The sequence below is a fragment of the Rhamphochromis longiceps genome, linkage group LG14, assembly GCF_057381845.1.
Source record: "Rhamphochromis longiceps isolate RC_006_pf linkage group LG14, R_longiceps_female_GT1.1, whole genome shotgun sequence".
In the NCBI taxonomy this organism is placed as follows: Eukaryota; Metazoa; Chordata; class Actinopteri; order Cichliformes; family Cichlidae; genus Rhamphochromis; species Rhamphochromis longiceps.
Window position 1 is genome coordinate 41,360,900 of NC_140570.1, and position 24,167 is coordinate 41,385,066.

The 24,167-nt window shown below is 43.2% G+C and overlaps 2 protein-coding genes and 1 non-coding gene across 3 annotated transcripts; all 3 read right to left on the reverse strand.

Moving 5' to 3' along the window:
* Window positions 1-2,566: 2,566 nt before the first annotated feature.
* Window positions 2,567-2,639, reverse strand: trnak-uuu (transfer RNA lysine (anticodon UUU)). Its single transcript has one exon. It is a non-coding gene; the product is annotated as a tRNA-Lys (tRNA).
* A 4,666-nt stretch (window positions 2,640-7,305) lies between these two features.
* LOC146654817 (olfactory receptor 4S1-like) lies at window positions 7,306-8,241 on the reverse strand. Its single transcript, XM_085429473.1, has one exon. The coding sequence runs from the start codon at window positions 8,239-8,241 to the stop codon at window positions 7,306-7,308; it is 936 nt and encodes a 311-aa protein (XP_085285599.1).
* Window positions 8,242-11,605: 3,364 nt separating this feature from the next.
* Window positions 11,606-16,744, reverse strand: LOC146654818 (uncharacterized). Its single transcript, XM_085380064.1, has 5 exons — window positions 16,671-16,744; window positions 15,845-16,091; window positions 15,525-15,605; window positions 14,300-14,380; window positions 11,606-14,219 (listed from the first exon to the last, which is right to left on the reverse strand). Exons 2-5 carry the CDS (start codon window positions 16,086-16,088, stop codon window positions 13,315-13,317), a joined length of 1,311 nt encoding a protein of 436 aa, XP_085236190.1. The 5' UTR covers window positions 16,089-16,091; window positions 16,671-16,744; the 3' UTR covers window positions 11,606-13,314.
* Window positions 16,745-24,167: the final 7,423 nt, after the last annotated feature.

The following is a 24,167-nucleotide window of genomic DNA, read 5'->3' on the forward strand; positions in this document are numbered from 1 at the left end:
CCACCAGGATACACAGCAATGACATCGGAAATGATAAAAAAGTGAGGGAAGGTAGTCAGAACTGAGGGAATCAAACTACTAGAAACACTTAGAAGGCAACATTGCAGACATAGAGGACAGCTACAAGTAGCTGGGGCTCCCACAGGCAAATGGGAACCATGAAGAAGCTGCTAGAAAAGCTGCAACCACCAAGTACCTGCAGAGGGTCAGGCAAGTCATGAGGACTAGCAACACCTACGCCCTGCCCGTGATTAGGTACCCTGCAGGCAATGCATACATAATACATTGCCTGCTAGCTACCATAACCAAGTGGCCGGCATAGTATACAGAAACATCTGTGCCGAGTACGGAATACAAATAGTGTGAGACATCGTGGTGGTAGAGAAACAGAAGAAGATGGCCATAGTGATAGAGGTAGCGGTTCCCAATGACAGCAACATCGGAAAGAAGGAACACGAGAAGCTGGAGAAATACCAAGAATCGGAGCACTACTTTACTTTATTTATACAGCACATTTAATAACAACGAAATGTTGACCAAAGTGCTGTACAAAGATTAAAAAATAATAATAATTACACAGTAACAAATAACAACTAACATCAATCAAAAATACCTGGTAAGTGATGACTAGTTGGATAGATAGGTAACTCTCATGCGGTGTTGAAAGCCAGTGAGAGTAAATTTGTCTTAAGATGGGGTTTGAAAAGACTGACGCTCGGGGCCTTTCTAATGTGGAGAGGTAAATGGCCTGTATTTGTATAGCGCTTTACTTAGTGCCTAAGTGCTTTACACATCAAGTCATCCACACATTCACACACCCATTCACACACTGGTGATGGCAGCTACATCATAGCCACAGCCACCCTGGGGCGCACTGACAGAGGCGAGGCTGCCGGACACTGGCGCCACCGGACCCTCTGACCACCACCAGTAGGCAACAGGTGAAATGTCTTCCCCAAGGACACAACGACTGAGACTGTCCGACCCGGGTTTCGAACCGGCAACCTTCCAATTACAAGACAAACTGCTAACTCTTGAGCCACGATCGTAAATCATTCCACATTTTCGGCGCCACAACTGCAAATGCCTGATCTCCTCTGTGAACCAGCCTCGACTTAGAAGTGACCAGGAGCGAGAGAACATTTGATCTTAGAGCTCTATGGTAAATGGTAAATGGCCTGTATTTATATAGCGTTTTACTAGTCCCTAAGGACCCCAAAGCGCTTTACATATCCAGTCATCCACCCATTCACGCACACATTCACACACTGGTGATGGCAGCTACATTGTAGCCACAGCCACCCTGGGGCGCACTGACAGAGGCGAGGCTGCCGGACACTGGCGCCACCGGGCCCTCTGACCACCACCAGTAGGTATATACGGCTGCAGTCAATCAGACAGGTATTCTGGAGCCTGACCGTTCAGTGCACTAGGTGCGGTGACTCCCAAGCTAGGCGAGTGGCTCCAGCAGATCCCGGGAACAACATCGGAGATCTCTGTCCAGAAGAGCGCAGTCCTGGGAACAGCTAAGATACTGCACAGGACCCTCAAGCTCCCAGGCCTCTGGTAGAGGACCCGAGCTTGAAGGATAAACCGCCCGCAGGGGCGTGCTGGGTGTTTTTTTAATTTGTTTTTCATATATATACGCTTTTCCAATTTTGACTCTGGAGAGTGGCACTCTGTGGGGACCGGAAGGAAGAACAGGAACAGTGAAGGGAGGAATTGTGGATTTTTAGGATGACAGCAGGCAACCGACTCCCACCCGGCAAGCAGAGGGAGCCACCGCAGGGGGGACTCATCCACAACCAATGGCAGTTACACCAGGGGTGACTCAGCCTCAATCAGTGGCAGCTACACCACAGGTGACCCAGTCCCAACCAGCAGCAGGGACTTCAGGGGTGTCCACGTCCCAACTAGTAGCTGGGACATCAAAAGGCAGCATCACAACACAGAGTGTGACCTTGCTTCCTCTTTTACACTTCAGCCCAGAAGGAGCTCTGAACGAAGCTCAACCTGAGGCTTCTAAGAGTGCAGACCAGGCAACAGCAGAACGTGTCAGCCAGAAAGTGGCAGCCCAGGATTCATGGACCATAGAGGAGGATACGCCTGGACTGGAGCTTGACAGTCAAGGTGAGGCAAAAGGCCTGTCAGAGGCCAAACATCGTTGACCTTAAGGAAAACCAGTGGCAGGGGGCGGTTGTAGGAAAAGTGCACACCAACCGGGAAGCCATGACAAAGCTAAAGGAGAAGGTGAAGGAACTAGAGGAGAGGATAGTAGAAGAAGGGATAGAGAGGTTGGAGGAAGAGATTAAGATGTCAGCAGCGAAGCGACGGAAACCACGAGTAGCGTTAACTCTGGGGGCTGAAGGCACCTCAGCAAAGTCTGATGTTTACCTGGCCCCCAGGAAGCATCGCTCTGGAAGGATTTTTGTGGGAGGAAGAGAGGAGAGACAGTCGATCTTTGAAAAGAACCCAGACTTTGCGGTCGCAAATTCCACAAAATGGGAGAGACATGTGATACACAGACTTCAGCTGGAGCAGGACGAGGCGAATGATCCAAAGGAGACACCTGGACAGGGACTTGAACCCTGGACCCTCAGATTAAAAGTCTGATGCTTTTCCATCTGAGCTACCCAGGCAACAAGACTCACGTCTTTGTCCTCTGGGCCACATATTGTCTTTCTTTTCTGTAAAAACGTGATCTCTTGTACTCTCATTTTACTGTAAGTACTGGTGAGGATTTGCAGTTAGATATTATTAAATCGTCATTTCAGACAAGAGCCAAGGGAAGGATTTGATTCTAGGGGAAACATCGCTAGGCTGTATTATGACGTGTGATCACCCAACCTACCAAGCCCTAGGTAAGCCAATGGTATTATGGGCGAGGCCTGGGAGCTTCTGGAGGAGGACCTTCTTCAAATTCCACCTCCACTTGATGAACAAGAAAAAGGAGTTAGAGGAGGCGCAGGGGCAGCTGCTGAAACTGCAACTGGTGGAGGCCAAAAACAAAGTAAACGAAAAGAAAAAAGAAAGTAAGGAGGGAGCTAAGAAAATGCTGGTGGCAAAGCCTCAGGGCGATCCTGGGCCTGACTGGCCAGATCTGAACCCAAATCTGTATCCCGATGACCGATGGCCCGCCAATGGACCAAGGCAAGGACGACCCGTGGGGAATTGGGGGGCCGGAATATCGCAGAGAGAGCGTGGTGGATACGGAAGGGGAGAATCAAGGGGTCGTGGTCTGGGGAGGACCTATGCTGGACCCAAACATGTGTTACAGGTGTGGAGAACAAGGACACTGGGCTCGACAGTGTTGTAAAGTGATACAACAAGAGCAATATTATCCAACCCAGGCACGTGGAGCCCAAAGAATGGGATATCAAGCTCCAAACCCAGGCATGGCGCCGGTGGCTCAGTATCCAGTGGCCGACTGGGGCTGGGGGGAGGAGCAGTACTGACGGGACCCACAGAGACCTGACAGCATGGGAATGGCAGATCCTATGTTGTCGATGACCGTGGAAGGCACAGAAATGACCTTTCTGGAGGACACTAGAGCGACTTACTCAACGCTGAGACAAAGACCAAGCAGCGCAATACTTTCCAATCACATGGTGAGTGTGGTGGGTTTCTCTGGGGTTCCAATGACTCTGCCAGTAACCGACCCAGCCCTGGCAGAGCTGGGAAAACAGACTTTGAAACACAGATATGTGGTGTCTCCTCACGTGCCTGTGAATCTGATGGGCAGGGACCTGCTCATTAAAGTAGGAGCCACTATCATGTGTTCGGCTGATGGACTAACAGTTACACTTGTGGAAGTGGAAGAAGGCATTTTAAGACAATATCAGCTGTGGAAACCTTGAAAGTTACAAAAATTACTTGTAACGCGTTACTGTAATCCGATTACTTTTTTCAGGTAGCACTTTCACTTCATTCTAGCTGCAAAAGCATGCAGTTTCCTGACAGCACTTTTTGGCACAGTGTACTCAGAGTTAGGCCTTTCTCATATTAAGCAATATAATCAGCATATAAACATTTAAGATAAAAATTTAAACCTCAACAGGAAGTAATCAGTAATTAATTACTGGTTACTTTTTTTAAGTAACTTGACCAACACTGTTTGTTAGAAGCAAGTTACTTTGAAAAAGTAATTAATTATAGTTATAGTTACTTCTTCAAAAATGTAACTGAGTTAGTAACTGAGTTATAAGATTCTAAAAGTATTTAATTACTTTAAAGTAACTATTGACTTATATGTAACCGTCTGGGGGTCCAGGGTATAATTGGCCATTTTTAACCACTTTTGATGTTTCCTCTACATCTCACCTTTAAAAACTGTTTACTTTGCCTTGTTTGGTATCATTGTTTTCAGCACAACCTCACATGTCTGAATTTACAGTTATGTTTTCAGTTTGACATACTGTGTTAACACAATTGATCTAAAATTGGACAAAAAACATACAATCCAAGTACAAAAAGTAACAATTTTACTGTAACAACCACAAACATTTATTGAATCATATTTAATAACTTTAAATGCAAATCTAAATTGTCAATTTTAAAATCCTATGCACAAGTTTACATTTTACCCTTTTTTTAAATAACCATTTCAAACAGTTTACAGAACCATCAGCTGTTCTTCAATAAGATGCCACAAATTATTTGTGCCACTGCAAATATTTCTGTCGACTATAAAGGAAAGATCACAGCCTGATACCTGCAGGTCTAACAGCAGCAGGTGTGTCACTCCTGTTTCTACCTGGAGACAGCAGTCGCCTCATTGTTCTGACACACAACACAGAACTATCCACAACACTACACACTAACTACTAGAGATGGCACGATACCACTTTTTTATGTCCGATACCGATACCGATATCATAAATTTGGATATCTGCCGATACCGATATGAATCCGATATAGTGTTTTTTAATCAACAAAACTGTTTTTTAAATATCTTGCTGCATTTTGTATAAGTTCATACTCAAGTTTAAAACAACAACTACACTAAAGCTATTCTGTTATACCTGTATGCAAAAAAAATATTTCATAGTTCAGCAATACTGATCAATCTAATAAACTTAGACCTACACCATCCTCCCTATTCTGGTATTTTAAAGAGTACTTAGCATAAATATTAAGCAGCCTAACTAATAGGGTTCCAACTCCCAGCAACAACAAAAATAAATAAATAAAACATAGGGAACCACCCCTCACGCTCCACCTCATGATGCTTAATCGACGTAATCAACCTTAATTTGATGCAGTGTGGAAAAAAAAAATGCACAGAAATCAATTATTTTTCAAGAAATATTAAATAGATTCAACATCTTTCTTCAACAAAATTGCAGACTGCACAGATGGTACCTTCCCAAAGGAAAAAGTACTATAGCTTACTAGGGTATATATATTAGACTTAATAGTTACTATATACAATAATGGACTTCTATTCATTTTGCATCAAATTAAAACTTTGGGTGTCAGATAATTATTTATTAAAAGCTCGACATTTTAAATGAGAATAAGAAAGAAAAGTATGTCTTTGTGCCCCCTTTTCCCTGTTCATGCCCTATCGGCCCCCCTGGCTAAACTTTGCTAGATCCGCCCCTGCACAGTTACCAGCGTCAGCTACGTAGAAAAAGATCCTCGAGTAGAAAGTAATATTAAATAAATTCTAACAACAGCTGATCAAGCTTAAATGTGCTGCTGTTGTTCAACCGCTGGTTTCCTCTTTCTGGTGCAAAGTGGGCCAAAAGCAAACTAGAGTCACGGACTCGCGACAGAAAAGCCGATCAGCTGATCGTTAAGCAGTTTCATGATTGAAGTAGCAGCAGGAGAGGCAGTCGCTCGTTAAGCTTAACGCAGGAATGCTTTACAAACATTCAGAGATGGACTTACACACTTGCTTTACTTCTCTCGGGATAACTTTGTCGGAGATGAAATGCCGGGTTGGTAGCGAAGCTCCACATGCTATCCAGACCACCGACAGGTCCCGCATGCCACAGCCGCTCTATCACGTGATGCATACTGCTCCGACGTGCTAACGTTCTGAGGCGAGTTACGGCGTGTTGCAAGTTTTGTGAGGTGCTTTCGTGATATTTAATGGATCGGATTACATTTTTTATTTTTCTCCGATATCCGATCCAGTAATTTAGGTCAGTATCGGACCGATACCGATACGTAATATCGGATCGGTCCATCTCTACTAACTACACAAGACAACACACTAACTACACAAGACAACACAATTAACTACACACTCCAAACACGCTAAACGTCACAAATCTCTCACATCTCAAAACTCTCTCTCTCTCTCTCTCTCTCTCTCTCTCTCTCCGTCACTCCTAAAACTTCCCCCTCTTACTAAACAACCAAATGTCATGTTGCCATAACATTTTTTGATTGGTCGACATGGTGCATTTTTCCACCAACACGAATGGGCTGTTTTTTGTTTCGTTTTTTTATTTTTTGCTCATAAGCAGAGAGGTCTCGCTGCGCTGTCCTTAGACAGTAAACGTGAAACTATTGAGGAAAAAACGCCACGTATATATTGTTTATCATGACTGGTTTTATGTGGCCTATCAACACAGTTTATAAACTGGTATATATCACCTTGTTGCTTTCTTATAAAGCAGCAAACTATTTCTCCAGGCTAAATGATGATCCTCTAAATTTGTGACTCTCCAGCTTACGAGTCATCTGCTTTAGGCTACGTGTCTGAGAATTATACCACGGAGTCAGGTACTTCTGATTTGAGGTTTTCATAGGAGCTACAGTATCCAGAGTTAGTCTGTGTGGTATCACAGTACTGGATACTGAAGAGAAGTTGATGAGCAGCGTTCATACATAAGTGTCGCTGCCCTCTAGTGACGGCAGTATGAAGGGCAGCAGTGACACTAAAAGTGTGTGTGCTGCAGGGTGCCCAACGTGGCTGGGATGGTGCTTTTCATGTGGATTTCATAACATTTTTTCATCCAGTTTCATTGCAGCCGGTGTGAGTACAACGGTTTAAAGGTGGGAAGTAACAAGGAGTTTTAGCATTTACTAGAATCTAACCAATCTTTACACAGATTCCTTTAAACAAATGAAAGGAACAGAGTGATAATTCTTTGACCCTTCGAGCACAGGACACTAAAACAATGAAACATAAACTTTAACTTAAAGTACTAAGAACCAAAAGTGACATTTTAGGATTGGACTTTATTAGTTTTAACTGAATTCTATCCACATATTTTGGTTGACTTGAACAGAAGATTAGAAAATAACTTCATCTTCCTATGTTTTCTTCATGTTTGATTTCATTAACATGGCTTAGTTTTTCCTGAATGTCCCAGTCCGGTGGGTGAACCTGTGGACCATCCTGGACCTGATCTGCTGCAGGTTCAAGCCATAGATGATGGGATTGACGAGGGGTGGGACCACCAGGAACTGAGCAGCTAATGCATTCTGCAGGGCCTTCATTGTACTGCCGCCGCTGTAACGAGAGTACATGGTATCAAACATCAGTGAGGTGGTGAAGACCAGCAGTGTAATGAGGTGTGGCAGACACGTCTGCATGAATTTCCTGCGGTCGGCTTGAGATCTGATGGCAGCTCGTATCAGGTGGACGTACGACACCATGATTAGTGCAGTCTGTGACAGGTGTGAAAATATCAACATGAACGCATAGATATTGTTGAGGGTCGAGTCAGAGCATGACAGTTTGACCACCTCCCAGTTAGTGCAGAATATCTTGGGGATGTGGCGTCCGCAGAGCGGCAGCCTGGCGGTCAGGACGGTGCCCACGGCCGTTTCAAAAACTGAGAAGCACCAGGTGAGCATCAGAAGCTGGGCTACCTTCTGAGCTGTCATCAGCATCCGGTACTGCAGTGGTTTGCAGATGGCGATGTAGCGGTCATACGCCATGACAGTGAGACTGGTAAACTCAGAGAAAATATAACTATAAGTGACAAACATCTGCCCCAAACAGGCCGTGTACGTGATGACATAAGAGTTGGTCAGAAGGTCATGAAGCAGCTTTGGGTAGAAACTCGAAGCTCCACAGATCTCATTAAAACAAAGGCTGCACAAGAAGATGTAGATCGGCTCGTGGAGCGTTTTATCCAGGCTGATGGTGATGATGAGGGTCAGGTTTACAGACACGGTGAAGAGGTACGACATCAGAGCGAAGGCAAAGTAGATCTGACGGTTTGTCAGCGAGTCGTTCAGACCCTGAAGCACAAACACAATTTCAAAGTTATTCTCCATCCTGTAACGAGCTGCTAAAGGATCATCAACTCTTCATCATGTCAGAGTTTAAACACAAGCTGCACCGAGTCTGTATTCAGTTCAAAACTATTCTTTAAACAGAGTAACCATAGAAAAACATAAATTCAATCTTAAGGGAGGCAAGGAAAACAAAACTCAATGAATCGCACAGTGAAGGATGGGAACTTGTACTTGTTTCACTTCAGAAAGACTAAACAGAGTTCACATTGAGGAGCTCATCCTGTACAAAAGTGAACCACAGTGACATAAAAGAGATCAACATTTAACCTCCGTTCTTCATGTTTTCTGACATTTTCATTCAGATCTGCTTTAGACGCTTAAAGAAGCTCTTACATAAAGAAAAAAGGCTCGACAAAGAGAAGACATGATCTCAGGTGCCACCTTACCATCAGGCATAGAAACTTAAAGCACATGAGGACCTAATCTCAGTTTTTAATGTTTTCTTTTTCTAATCAAACAAACAAACAAAAAGATCCAGCTGAGGTGTAATACACAATTATAATTTTAACATCTGCAGAAAAAACTTATTTAATTGCTGTGATTTCAAAGGGAAAAAAACTACTTTTAATCCTATGAGTAATTTATATACAAAGTTCTTTCTATTTCAACTGTCGGGTTGCAAAACAGGGAATCAGCAATTAAAACTGCACAGAGCATTTCTGTCTTTACCTCTCAACATAAAAAGTCATTAATTAAGACAATCAACAGTATACAGATGAGTTTCTTTAAACATCATAAGCTTGCAGCATGAGGAAAAGAAGCACTTTACATCTGTGCAATGAAGCTGGACTCAGCAACTCATTTAATAAACAGCAGAAACCGTCTGAGGCTCTGTCAGTCTGCTCTCACTGAGGCAGACTCTGTTACACCCTTAACTGTGAAACAGTCAAACAGAGAGTGAGAGTGAGTGAGAAAAACAACTCCAGGTCATCAGCACAGATTCCTCATCAACAAGAGCAAGTCAAATGACAGCAGCAGTCATCCTGTAAGAGGGACAACAAACATCAGCTTCACAGAGCAGTGTGAAGGTGTCTGTGATCCACACGGGAAGCTGCTCTTCTACACCTGACAAAAGGACGGACAGGTGGAGAGAGAAATCTGCTGACGCCACGCCCTCCCCTCATGAACATGCCCAATAATAGAAAAACAGTATTGTTAAATTCTGGGCAGCCAACTGTTCAACTGGGGCCCAAAAACTTTTATAGTAAAAATTAAGTATTTAGAGTTTATTCTTGCAGATTCCAGGAAGGAATCAGTATAAGATTACTAGCAACCACCACAACTGGCTTCATTAAATGTGGACAAGTACTCTGATTCCCTCTCAAATGAAGGAACACCTTACCCTGTCTCTAAGGAAGAGGACAGCCCACAAGTTGCATCACCTGAACCCTGTTGTATGCCAAGAGTGAACAAGACATCAATTCACTGATCCACACCACCAGGATACACAGCAATGACATCGGAAACAAAGAAATTCTTCCTGGCACGGCGTAGGATCTCCACACAATCCTGGTAGTAATGAAGCTTGGCTATGATGGCCCGCGGGTTACCACCTGGCCTTCTCGGGGCCAGACTCCTGTGTGAGCGGTCGACAATAACATCTTTTTCCATACCCAGTGCTTCACGGAGTAGCGCGGATACGGCCGTGGTGGAGCTCGAATCCGGGCCCTCCGGGACCCCTATGATACGGATATTAGATCTCCGCATCCTGCCTTCCATGTCATCGCATTTATCCTTCAGGTCAGATAGCTCCTTCCTCAAAGTCTTCACTGTAGATTGCAAGGTGACCACCTCATCGCTCCACATTGACAGCCCGTCCTCCACTTCTTTCACCGTGGCCTTAACTCCATCCATTTCAGCGCGCGCTGCCGCCATATTGTTAGCAATCTCATTTCTCACTTCTTGCACGTCAGCCCTAATGTTATCAAAATCTTCTTTCAGTGCATTCCTGAGTTCTTCTTTTAACACCATGCTGATATCGTCTTTGATGGATTGAAGAAGCTCCAATTTCAGGGCATCAGTGTCCACAAGGCGCCTATCGCTCCGCTGAGCCCGTTCCTCAATGGTCGCTGAGCCGGGCGCCGCCCTTGGGCTACCATTGGTATCCTCGCCCGAGGATGTGCCGGGCCTAGCCGCTGTTCCTCCGGTGTACTTGTATTTCCTTAGGTTAGATGCCATTTTGTCTCGAATGAAGCTTTAATACAGTGTATAAAACTGTTAGCTTCCCCTGTGTTATAAAATGAGGCTTCGTAGGTTGAAAAAAGAACTATTTCTGAAATTCGGTCAGCGGGAGCCTTCAGAAACACGTCCTACTCCATTGCCGGCTCGCTAGCGCCCCCCCAAATCCACACTTTTAAGCTTAAATTTCAAAACTTACATTAACTACTGATTTTATCTACTGTTCTGATTTTATCTGTTTTGATTTTATATACTGTTTTGTTTGTTTGTTTGTTTGTTTATTTGTTAATTTGTTTGTTTGTTTGTTTGCTTGTTTTAATCAATTTTAAATCATGCTTTTTAATTGTTTTTGTTTCTAATGTCTCTGTAAAGCACTTTGAATCACCTTGTTGTTGAATTGTGCTATACAAATAAATTTGCCTTGCCTTACCACGGCTACTTTATTCTTCCTCAGTCAAACAGCAGCACTGGTGCGATTGTTTTGCCCCCTGAGCTCCAGGTGTTGTGCCAAAAAGTGATTGTCAGCCAGAAAGTGATTGCCGCTGTAGCGCCCAGATTACTTACAGCTACTTCCGTGCAACTAATATAACCTGCGGTAAGCTGAAGACAGCTTCAACCGCCTGTTTGTTGAAAAATAGTAACGCGACCGCATTTTCTTGTTAGTAACGGTAACGGGGTTGTAATGATAGAAATAGAAATTAGTTAGATTACTCGTTACTGAAAAAAGCAACGCCGTTAGTAACGCTGTTATTCCCATCACTGATTGTCACTGTGTCAGAGTCGCATCATCACAGACGAACATAATCTGTTGAAAATTAAACACTGCTGTGCAGCCAACAATGCCAACCCTGGCAGTCGATGTTGAACAGAAATGAATGAAGCCTGAACCAACGTCTTGGTGGAAAAATACAAGCAACTTTCTTACTGAGGCAGGCAGCCAGCTGAAGCATCACACATGCTTAACATGTGCTCAGCCTTCAGACACTGTTTCTTCGTGAATGTGAATTAATTTTAGTCGAGGTTTACTTTGTAGAGACACAACAGACAGCTCGGGTGGACTCGTCTGGAGTCCAGCTCTGACATCTGACATTGTTCTTGTTGAATGTGCAGTTAGTTTTCATTCAGACATGAAATGACAGATTCCTTTCTTTCTTATTTTAATAGAGGATTTTTAAATTTAACAACACACAAGTATTCATACAGAGGACAATCACAAACCAAAACCCACAACATCTCTAATATTTGATTTTTATTTCAGCGTGAACTAGAATCACCCCACCTGCTAATGATTTATTTTCTAATGTGGACCACAAGAATGAAGCTCTTGAAACTGTTTTGTTTGAATAGAGATGAAAAGAACAGCGAAACGTTACAGCTGCAGTGACCGTCAGCATGCTGCATGTGTTTCAGGCACTTCCTGTAGGCAGGGTTGGGGCTCATTGGCTGCTACATACACTGGATGATATGGCAATGACCCTGTTGCCACTAGGTGGCACTGTGACTGTAACTGAATACTGGCGGGTAGCTGTGCTCAGGCTGGGACTCGCATGCAATGGGGTCAACTGAACAATTTATTATACACAGCAACTTAAAATTTCATATCTAAATATTAAAATTTGCCACAGTTCCCATGACACACCTCCATCACAGCATGAAGAGGTCGGCACATCAGACTCTTCATAGTCTTCTGAAAACTGATCTGTTACAACTCAAGCAGGAGTTTGTTAAAATGTATCTTGATGGACAGAAATATGCAGAGAAATATTTAAATTTTAATTGACTTCCTGTTAAATAAAAGTTCAATTAAGAAAACTTTATTAGCAAAGATGCCAAAATGGAATTCAAAATGGCTGATTTCCTGTTGGGTTTGGATGCGGGAGGCTTTTTTACATGTATGTTCTGAAATTAATGTATTTATTAAATAAACTGTGTTTTATATATTGAGCTCCCAGTTTATTTATTCTTAGCTTTGTGTGAGGAACCTGATGACACCAACACCTGGACCTAATAACACACAGCGATACAAGCTTTTCTTTTAAAAGACTCAACGCCAGTTAGCACTGATCAATAAACTCTGAGAGAGAAACTGTGTAATGTTATCTGAAGACAGCAACATGAGCTCCCAAATCCCCTTAGCTTTCACTTTAACATCTTCAAGTTTTAAGTCAATCATCCTGCAATGCAAGTGTTCCAATATTAAAATACAAGTTTTTTCCTCTGGGAATTTTAAGATCCTGAGCTGTTAATGAGCAGTGCGTCTCACAGAAATCTTTGCATGTGAAGATGCTTCAGAGCTGATGTTTCTGATGCATGACCTGTTGGAAAACAGAGAACAGCTCTGGCTGAGTCATCAGGGCGCGACAGAGATTCGTGTTGTCTCGGTTTTATTGTCTGGAGCAGAGCGGAGCTGTTTTGGGAGACCCTGCCCAGTTGGGTCGGTGTCAGGGGATCATCAGGTAACTCGTTGCCTGTAAATCTCAGAGTTTGGAGCTCACACCAGTTTACAGACAAAGACAGAGAGATAAGAGGGGAGATAAATACTCCAGCGCTACTGAAACCATGGAGGAAACGAGGACACGCCAACAATACAGGATGTTATTACAGCAGAGGCTCGGAGAGAAGCTTCACCATCAGATACCATCTGTAATTTCTAGAAATACAAAGAAAACAGAAAAGCTCCAAAATTAATGAGACCACAACACCACAAGTCACCCTATTGGTCTAAAACATAAGGTTGCTAAAGGATGGTTCACAAAGTGCAAAAACCTGACGGAGCATTTGATGTTCAAGCACGTCGTCTGTGGTTACACTATGTTTGTGTCGGTCTGATTGGTGGGAAATATTTTTGCCTTGTGTAACATGAGTGTAACTTGATCAGGGTTGGGGGGTGCCGCCCCAGGTGTATCCATCATCGGGAACCTTCTTGAGGGGCATGGGGGATCTGAGTAAAGCCAAATCACATGAATCTGGGTGCAGCAAGAAGCCAGAGAAAACACTGCTGGCCTCATTGCTGACATACATGCCGTTGGTTACCATATCCTTCACCTGAATCCACACCCAATCTCCCCTCAGCAGGTGAAGGACAACTGACTGTGAGGTGGTCGCTAACTGGCTGGCCTCTGTGGTTTTAATAACTGGCATGAAGTTACGAAAGAGGCCGATTTTCAGGACTTTGTCAAAGACGGTGACGTGATAGCTGAAGACATAGGTGCCATTGATGGGGGCGATGTAGATGCCGGTGCTGGGGTTGTAATTCTGCTGGATATTGTAGAAAACATAGGAGAAAACCACGGGGGTGTTAGGTGAGGGAAAGCTGGTCGTCAGGCCTGCAGCAAAGGCCGACTGGATGGCGGGCATGCAGGGACCTGGAGGACCCATCATCCCTATGTGCCCCATGTCTCCCTTTATCCCCTGGGGCCCTCTTTGGCCCACGGTGCCCATTGGTCCCACATCACCTTTGACTCCTGTATCTCCTTTTTCGCCTTTATGTCCATTGGCTCCATCTATACATCTGCACTCCCCCTGTGGCCCCAGCTCTCCTTTCTCACCCACAGAGCCAGGAACACCAGGGGGCCCAAACTCTCCCATCTCACCCATGACACCTTTGGGACCCGGCATCCCCGGGGTGCCAGGTAGACCTCTGGATCCTGCAGGGCCTATCAAACCAGTTGGTCCCTGAGTTCCAGGGATGGACTTGCAATTATCAGGACAGACACCATCATCTCCTCTAGGACCCGGATCCCCCTGAAGACCCACAAAACCTTGCTCCCCTTTTTCACCTGCAGACCAAGAAAAATAGGATAAGGAGTTGTTCTGAGGCTCGATGGGTGAAGCACCCGATGACTGCCTCATCACTCACCTTTGAAGCCCTGCAGTCCTCTGAGTCCTGCAGGCCCCTGAGGTCCCCAGTCGCCCTTATCCCCATCATGGCCTTTTTGTCCTAAAGTTTGAACACAAAACAGATGAAGTCAGGTGACTCACACCATGGTAAACATTTAGTTATAGCAAAACAGAAAATCACAAGTAGAGTCCAAGCAGTTTAGGGCACTAAGAAGATAACACACATTTCTTTTTACTACAGCGGCCCCTAGTGGTTAAATGAAGTATTTTTCAGACAAGTTCATAAAGAGAAGACAGTCAATGATGCAGAAACAGGAGCAGCTTCAAACCTTTTATAGTTTCCACTGCTCGTAACAGGAACTGATCATCTATCATCCAATAATTTAACTTCAGCCTCTCACAGCAGCTTTCGGGGCGACTAACACAGTCAGCATGCGGGAATATTTAAGAGCTAAACCAGGAATTTGTGTTTCTTTTTGCTCTCGTGGTAAATGCTATAAAAGATTCAAATTTGAAGTGGTGTTTTTGATTGGCTGTAGGTATTTTGGGAAAAACTGTTCAAATAGATTAAAATAAAGTAAATAATAATAATAATAATGGCTGTTCAGGTGATACAACGTAATAGATAAACAATTAAATGACAGAAGAGTTCCTGATTTTTCATGATCTACTAGAGAAATTATTATTTATATAATAATAGGACAGTGTGGAGAATGAGCTATCAGAACTCTTTCTGGAACATTTATTTATTATAATTTAAGCCCAAACAGTCGTGCTAACAGTCATTTACTATGGCCACGTCTTTGTCCTGTAGAAAAACGGACACATACAGTTTAAATTAAACTTATTGTTCCCATATTAAGAAAATTAACATAAATTACAGATTAAATGTGGAGTTAAACTTCTCTAAACTGAGACAAAGGAAAGCTTCTCTTCTCGGGAGCACTGAAACATAATTTAACATAACATAATTTCGTGAGGGATTCTGATTCTGAAATTCAAATTGTCCTGTTTGTGGCTCACAGTGTAAAGTAGTTTGACATTCCTTCACATAAAATGTTTTTTTAAATCCCATTTATGCTTGGCCAGGTACAAAGATTGCTTTGGTGAAAAGAATCAGTGTCCAATCAGTGAGCCACATCTTGCAAAATTTGTTTTTTTCTACCTGACAGAGACTCTTAAAGAAGGAAAAATGGAAATATTGGGACTACTGAGCCTGCTTCACAGCATTCCCCATCAGTAACCTTTGGCTCCTTGGCTGCCCACGAAACCTGGAGGACCTCTGAACCCAGACATGCCTCTTTCCCCAGCACTACCAGGAATACCTGACGGGGAGAGCAACAGACTGATTAACCGACAAAGCAACAATAGCTGCAGTTCATTCACTGTCCAACAGAGGCCGAGGTAAATCATGTTAATTTAAGCATGTGTGCAGACTGATACACAATCTGTAAGCTTCTCATATTCATCATGTTTTTCTTTATTTATTTTCGGTCTGATGGAAATAAAATAATGTAAAAATGTTCTGTGTGGTCTGTAATGTCATGATATAGATCCAGGTTACCTGGCAGCCCTTCGTCTCCGCGGTTTCCTTTGGGCCCTCTGGTGTTCTGGCACCGAGTGCAGACACAAAACCAGGGGATCTGCTGCTCGGGGACGCTGGACTGAAGGAGCATCTGGCAATAAGCATCCTGGTCACTGACAGCTGCTGGGTCAAATGTGAGGACAGGGGACTGGGTCCCATTTGTTAACATGACAACCGGAAGGAACATCACCGCCAGCAGGGCATGAAGAAGAAAGGTCACCATGGTCTGCAGAGAAAAAGGAGATGCTTGAACTTCCTCCTGCTGCTGATGTCAGTTTGTGCAGGGCTCTGAAGCTGTGTTAGAGTTTCCTGGAAGGATGTGAGCATTTCATCGGGGAGTTAAAGGACGGTCAGCCAGCGACGGAGGTCAGGAGCTTCCATGAACTCTGGTTAACTCACCGATGAGGGCTTGTACATTTGCCACGAAAATAAAGAATACATCTTCATTTTTATTTGAAAAAACAGTGCCCTGGAGTCCTCGGGTCACTTTTAAAATAAGATTTTATCTTCTGGAAACTTTCTGTCTTTTCAAATCTGTTCAAAGAGGGTTTTATTCAGTACGATCTGCCTAAAATCTGTCCGTGTTATCAAATTATATTATGTCTATATTTAAGTACAGTAAACTGTTTTCGTGTTAAATATTATTTAGTTAAGTCTGGTTTTGTGTCATTAATTCGTTTTGAAATGTTACAAACATGCTTTGGTGTCCTGTGTTTGTCGTCTAGTGTTTGAAAATGCATTTTATACAAATTAGTAAAAATAGTCACTCGTTTTTTCCTGGTTTAAAGGTTTTAAAGAAACTCACCTTGTCGTGTTTCTCGCCTTCTGCCTTTTCTCTGAGTTCACCTCTCACAGCAGCTAATAAAACACCTGGACCACGCCCACCTGGTGCCCCACCCACGTGTGTGTGTGTGTGTGTGTGTTAGTCTGCATTTCATGTTTTTGACTGTACTGAAAATGTGACCTCATTGCAGCCTCACAGGTGTCAGATGACAGGGCAGACACACACACACACACACACACACACACACACACACACACACACACACACACTTACAGTTTGCAGCTGTTTGTGATCAGCAGAATGATGTCAGACCCTCATCTCCTCCTCCTCCTCCTCCTCAGTGGTGCACGACGGTCTCCGCAGCGTGTGCGGTTACAAGTACAGTTTTTACAGGTTGTTACTGAAACATCAAACCAACAACACGAAGGAGAAATATCATTTAAATAAAACACAACATGAGAACAAAATCAGAATAAGTCAGTTAAAGCCAAAAAAGAAAGCTGCTCAGGTGAGTGGAGGAGGCCCTGATAGGCCCAGGTGTAACTATAATGCTTCTCTGATGTACGATCCAGCAGGTTGACTGAAGGTCGTCATCGGATCCCGCACAAACAAACGCTCCATAGGTGGGACCTCATTAAAGCCGCACCCTGGGAATCAGGATGTGGGTCAACTATACAGCAGAGCGGGTGATACACCCACGACGTGATGGCTCAGTTTCAGGACTGGACTCCCCAAAACTCCCAGCTTCACATGCAAGGACAAAGAAAAAAAGGCTACATGGGTGGAAATCGATCCCTCCCGATGGCAAAGGCCTGTATCTGTGCTTCCTGCTGTTTTACTGGCACAGGCCTTATAACATAACACTGTCAATCATTATAATATGACCTCAGAAAAAGGAGAAGTTTTAGGGCCTGAGTGAACTTCCTCTTTTATGGGCAATAAGACGTTTTATACGAAGGAGATAACAACATACAAGATCTATACGTTACAAACCTCCTTGATGCCATGAAAGGCACATTATACAATACAGAAACATGACTGTTAGAAGTTTTAGTTTTCAGGTATCAGAGGTATAATCAGCTAGAGCAACTTTAGGAACTGCTGCCACGAATTGTGGAGCAATGAGTGAAACCCTGAAGGAGGCAGGTAGTCCAAGAAGCAGAAAAGCAGAGAAAGAAGAACTGAAGACGGCGCCGTCCACAGAGAAGTTCCTCCCCCCACCAAACACTAGACGGCGGATAAACGTGCAGACCATCGTGTTCGGTACATGACCAGTTCAGGAGATCTGTACGACGTCCAAACTGCATCCAAATTTTAGATGTCCAACCGTGACACAACATGAAGTTCAACATCTTGGGCAGCTTTGACTGGATCGTCATGTGGACGTCTGTGACAGGTGCAGGAAATTTACATGATTAAAACATTTTTTATTTTAAAAATCCACGTTGTTGTTGTAAATACAGATTATTTATAAACAAACTTGATTTATCACGTGTTAGCCTGTAGATTTATTCACTACATGTGATTTTTTTGGTTATTATCTTACATTTTCCTGTTTTTCTTTAACTGGTTTACTTATTTCAATAAATCAACGTATTTGTTTTTTAATTAGGTTAAAACTGTCATTTATTAAAGTGTGTTATTAAACTGCCCCCAACTGCCTCCCTCTTCCCACTCCATCAAACCCCCCAGGCATGCAGGACCTTGGAGTGCAGGCATGTCACTGAGGTGCAGGAGAGGCCACCTGTTTTAAATGCAGCACGCAGCAAGACCACATATGAACAGGCAGAGAGAGGTATGGGGTCTTCATAACTCCGTTCTCTGTTCGCCATCGGGGGCAGGGGGCTGGGAGGAGTAGTTGGCCATCTGGTCTGGATCCGGGATGCTGGCTTCTTTGCTTGTATATGTGTGCATGAGGGTGGGAATGCGCGTTTGTGTCTGTGTGTGCCTGTTTGTCTCTGTTTATATGTTATGTTTTTGTCTTAGACTCCACCTCTCTGTGAACATCTCCGGCCCTCCAAAGTGTGGAAGCCTATCTCCCCCCATCACACTCCCTGCCAGTGGCTGATGTCCTCAGGCGTCGGTGCGTTGGTGGTTTTTGGTGTCCGGTGCTGGGCCCTCAGGTATGTAACAGCTCATTCCTGGTGGCTGCTTGGAGGGGCCTGGCGCCTGTGACTCGGTCGGGCCCCTTCAGGGCCTGGGGCTCAGTCCTCTCTGGCACAGCTGGCTGCAGGCAGAGCCTGCGGGCATTTCACCCAGCAGCCCCCCGTGGCTTCTGCGCCGTGGCTGCTGGGTGACCCCTCATCTGGAACTGTTCACAGCTCTTTCAAGGAGGGTGGCTTTGCTGGCGCTCTGGTGGTCCTCCGTGGGCTCCCGCACTCTGGACAGCCTCTAGATGTCTGGGGCCTGGATCTCTTCCATGCCTGCTTCATGTCCCTGGGGGCAGGGCTATGACTCCCCACACCTACCGATCTACTATTAGACATTTACATGGAGAAACCTTATGGATACAAGCGCTCTCACACACACAGGTGGACAAAAAGGTATTCACAGACACACACTCTCTTGGCTGGCTGCTGCCTCCAAACATATCATGCATTGTCAGTCTTGTGTGCTGCTCAGTACGATTCAGTATTTATTATTTGCTGTTACCTGTGCTTATGCTAGTTGTTGTAGTTTCCCTACTCTGCTTTTTGCTTGTGTTTTTTTCTCAGCAGGTGGTGAATAAGATTTTCAGTGTCTTTTCTCTTTGTCCCTCTTCTCCTCTAGTTTATTCTTTCTGATTGTAATAATAAAATAAAAATAAATAATAAAGAGTGAATCAACTATGACAATCAAGTATAGGAAAAGGTCCACTTGGGAAAGTAAACCTGTTGGGCATTTTTCTTGGCCTTCAGACAACAGTTTTGATTGCTACAGTGCTGGACAGGGAAGGCATAATAAGAAAAAAATGTTAAACGCACCAGCGTCAAACAGAACGTGGATAAAGTTTGGATCCAAAAAAGAAAATCTTTAAAATGAATCAGAATATTACATTTTAATAGCCTTAACCTCAGAAAACCTTAACCTCCACTCTTTCTTACATCTTCTTCCACCTATCAGTGAAAAGCTGAACTTTCAGTAAAGTTACTGCATTAATGCTCGCTGCAGCATCAGCTGACGCACCGTGACCACAGCCAGAAGAAAGGAAGCGATGGTGGTGTGGCCTGAAAGCATTGTGCAGCAAGCTGCTGTCACACCGAATTACTCAGTGACCAGCAGAAACCACGGTCTCCATGGCTACAAGAACTTTGAAGAGTCACTCTGATTCCACATGAATAAAACATCTGATATATGAACACAAACACTGCCTGCTGCGTCAGCTTTAGGTTTTTCTGGCTAACACTTCTCTGACACTAACGTGAAACATGTTACAGGAAGCTAACGTGGCGCTGGGATCAGTGCCGTCTTGGATCGAGAGTTGACTTTTAGTTATTTCCACAAAAGATGAATTTAAGACTTTGAACAAAGTGAGAGAACTTTTCTGTTGAAGTAAACCTGCTGATGCTGTAAGAGTTACATCATCACTGTAACAGGTAGATTAAAGGTCACCTGTGCATGTAAACATTTCTGTCCCTGAGGTGTCTCCTCATTAGCCACAGTTTCCTCCAACTCCCTCTGATGCAACTATCTGTGAGTGCTTTTGACCAGAGAGACCAATCAGCCGGAGCGGACCTCAGCTCTGGTCTCAGAGGGCTGAGGACGGTAATGACCCCCCTCAGAGGACCCACCCATGAAGACACACCCTGCAAACTTCATACAGACTTTCTGAAACACTGCTCCAGCTTTTTCCTGATGTTGTAGAATGTGTTGTCCATATTTATGTGGACACCAACTCTGAACATCCACCAGCTCACTGCTGATCCATTTAGTGTTGCACTTTAGCCACATGCTAAGAAACAGAAAATAATATACACATTGAGGCATGAACTCAATTTGTTTGTCTGTGTGTGTGTATGCGACAGTGGGAAGGAAAAACTCCCTTTTAACAGGAAGAAACCTCCGGCAGAACCAGGCTCAGGGAGGGGCGGGGCCATCTGCTGTGATTGGTTGGGGTGAGAGAAGGAAGACAGGATAAAGACATGCTGTGGAAGAGAGACAGAGGTTAATGACAGATATGATTCAATGCAGAGAGGTCTGTTAATACATAGTGAGTGAAGAAGAAACACCCAGTGCATCATGGGAATCCCCCGGCAGCCTACGTCTATTGCAGCATAACTAAGGGAGGATTCAGGGTCACCTGGTCCAGCCCTAACTATATGCTTTAGCAAAAAGGAAAGTTTGAAGCCTAATCTTAAAAGTAGAGATAGTGTCTGTCTCCTGAATCCAAACTGGAAGCTGGTTCCACAGAAGAGGGGCCTGAAAACTGATACTAAAACACATGTACCTATTGTATACTTTAATACGAGGTGTAATGAAGACCTGAGGATTTTACCAGCAAACAACTCCATGACTGTGATGATAATGATGATGCAATATTCACATTTGTTTGTGTGTCTGTTATATCTAATCTATGGCAATCTAAGTATGGAACTGTAATTATATTAATAATATTACCGTTAAGGCGCATGAGTGTAAGAATCAACTTGTTAAGAATCTGTAAGAAATACTTCTCTTCATCTGTTTTAAAATTCATCTTGAATCTATTGGTATCATTTTTATGTGCTTGCACTCTGTCGTATTATCAAGTAACTGTTTTGAATTGTTCTGGGTATTTGATGGCAAACACACTCCTACCCACTACTTGTTTATTGTTCCTTTGATTTGTTGTTTTATTGTGAAAAATGAATGAATCTCTCACTCCCTCTCGCTGTCTCTTGTGTCAAGCTTGCGTTTCCCAGTTCATGTCTCTCCATTTTTCCTGTTTTACTTTGAAAGTCTTGTTTCCATGTTCATTGTGTTTAGTTTTGCTTCCCCTGTGGCATTATGATTATTTGTGTCAGCTGTTTTTCCCCAGGTGTTTCCACTTCCCTCATTACCATCCTGTGTATTTAAGTCCTCTGTCTCCCTCTGTTCAGGGTCGGGTCGTCTGTTTTCCTTTGTGTCGTGGCATGTCTCTGGGTTTTTCCTGTCATAGTTTTCATAGTTAGTCTTAGTGTTCACAGTTTAGTTTTGTCCCAGTTTGTCTTGCCTTTGTTTTTTCCTGTCAGCCAAATAAACAGCCTGCTTTTGTTGTACCTAAGCTTTCTCTGTTTCCCGTGTCTGCTTTTGGGTCTGCTCCGCAAACACACCGGTCCACCCTGCCGTGACCCTTACATGCTACAGTTCTGTCAGAGGTGAACATTTTCTGCCTGTTCGTTTATCCAGAGTTATGTTATGTGAGAACCAAAACAAACTTTTCCCAGGTTTTATATCTCACACTCGGTGCTCACTCAGAAACAGCCCTATCAGATACTTCGATCTTTATACAAGTCGATCAGAACAGAAGCTTACATGAACCTATGTACATGTTTCTGTGCAGCCTGTTTGTGAATGAGCTGTATGGTAGTACAGGGCTGTTTCCGCTCCTCTCTGCTTCACTTAGCAAAGTTTAGAGAAAGTGAATGGAAAAACACTTTCAATACACATTTAGGCCACTTTGAATACTGCTGTGATTTGACATATACAGTTAGGTCCATATGTATTTGGACACTGACAGAAGTTTTGTTTATTTACCTGTTTACTGAAACATATTCCCATTCTACACTGGATTTCAGGTAACGCTTGACGGCTCGTAAAGCTTGCGTGAGCTTGTCTTTGAGTAGAAGATGGAGAGGGGGTGCTTAGCTTATTAATTACTTCAGATAAGGTACCTGCAGAATTCTACAAAGAATTCTGGACAATTTTGGCACCAGTATTCCACAGCATGTTGCAGGAAATCGAGGAAAAGGGCAGACTACCACCAAATATGAATTCTGCCAACATTAGTCTCCTGCTAAAACCAGGCAAAGACCCTTTATTTCCCTCAAGCTATCGTCCAATTTCTCTTTTAAATGTAGACCTTAAAATAATCTGCAAAGCTCTCTCAAAGAGATTAGAGAAAATGTCCCCCCTCTTAATTCATCCTGACCAAACTGGTTTCATAAAAGGTCGGCACTCCTCAACAAACACTCGTAGATTACTTAATTTAATAGACTACTCATACGATAAAAACATCGAAACCATAATATTATCTCTAGATGCAGAAAAAGCATTTGACAGAGTTAATTGGAAATTTTTATTCGCAACTTTACACAAATTTGGTTTTGGAAACTCTTTCATAAACTGGATAAGAATATTATACAATTCCCCAACGGCTCGTATCAGAACAAATGACCAGACATCCTCCAGCTTCTGTCTCCTGAGGGGCACCAGACAGGGATGCCCACTCTCCCCTTCACTTTTTGCAATTTTTATCGAACCTCTAGCAGCAGCATTTAGACAGGCTACAACAATTAAGGGCATAAAATGTAAGAACATAGAACATAAAATCAGTCTCTATGCGGATGATGTGTTGCTTTTTCTGCAAAACACACAAACCAACCTCTCTGAGGTAATTACTTTAATAAACTGGTTTTCAAGAGTTTCAGATTATTCAATTAACTGGCCAAAATCTACAGTTCTCCCCATTAACTGCTCCTTCCATAATTCTTCCTCTGCCCCACTGCAATCCGGAAATATTAAATATTTAGGTATTAATGTCTCTCCTAAGCTTTCAGACTTAACTAAACTAAACCACATCCCACTTCTAAAGAAAGTAGAAGGCGATCTGACTAGAGGGAAATCTTTACCCATATCACTCATGGGAAGGGTCGCCACTATAAAAATGATGATCTTGCCAAAAATAAATTACTTATTTTTGATGATCCCTAACAAACCATCACAAGATTGGTTCAGATCTCTGGATTCATATATTTCCAAATTCCTTTGGAAAGATAAATCCCCGCGTATCAGCTTAAAAACGCTACAAAGAACCAAGGATAGAGGAGGATTAGATCTGCCTAATTTTCACCAATACTTCTTAGCCAACAGGCTTCAGTTCATCTCAGAATGGTTAAAACATTCCTTCTTAGTTGAGCCCTGGCTAGATGTTGAACAGGCACTATGCAAGGATCTAGAGATTTCAGACCTACCATTTATTAGCTCAAACATCAAAAGACATGAATGCTTTAAAAGCATCAACATCAGCTCTTCTCTGACAGCATGGTGGGAGTTTCTAAAAATAACGGAGTCTTCATTAATCCCATGCAAACGTACACCTATCTGGAATAACCCTGACATATTACAAAACAATAATATGATTAATTTCCCAGAATGGAGTTGTAAAGGAATTAAATACTTAGAACATATATTAGAGGGAACAGAATTTATTCCATTTGACAGACTAGTTGAACAATATGGGATCAACAAGACAAGGTTTTTAGAATATCAACAAATTAAATCCATAGTAAAAAAGAAATTTAACCTCAGTCAAGTTGAATTACAAACACCACTAAGTGCGGCACATTTTCTTACTCTTAA

What these genes read in the sequence shown, in the direction of transcription:
- LOC146654818 (XM_085380064.1), bottom strand. Translation starts at nt 16,088, where the DNA reads ATGGTGACCTTTCTTCTTCATGCCCTGCTGGCGGTGATGTTCCTTCCG. An exon ending in GGGCAGCCAAGGAGCCAAAG is followed by an intron (nt 14,381 to 15,524) that starts GTTACTGATGGG and finishes TTCAAACTTTAG; the next exon opens with GACAAAAAGGCCATGATGGG. An exon ending in AGGACTGCAGGGCTTCAAAG is followed by an intron (nt 14,220 to 14,299) that starts GTGAGTGATGAG and finishes CTTGGTCTGCAG; the next exon opens with GTGAAAAAGGGGAGCAAGGT.
- LOC146654817 (XM_085429473.1), bottom strand. Translation starts at nt 8,241, where the DNA reads ATGGAGAATAACTTTGAAATTGTGTTTGTGCTTCAGGGTCTGAACGAC.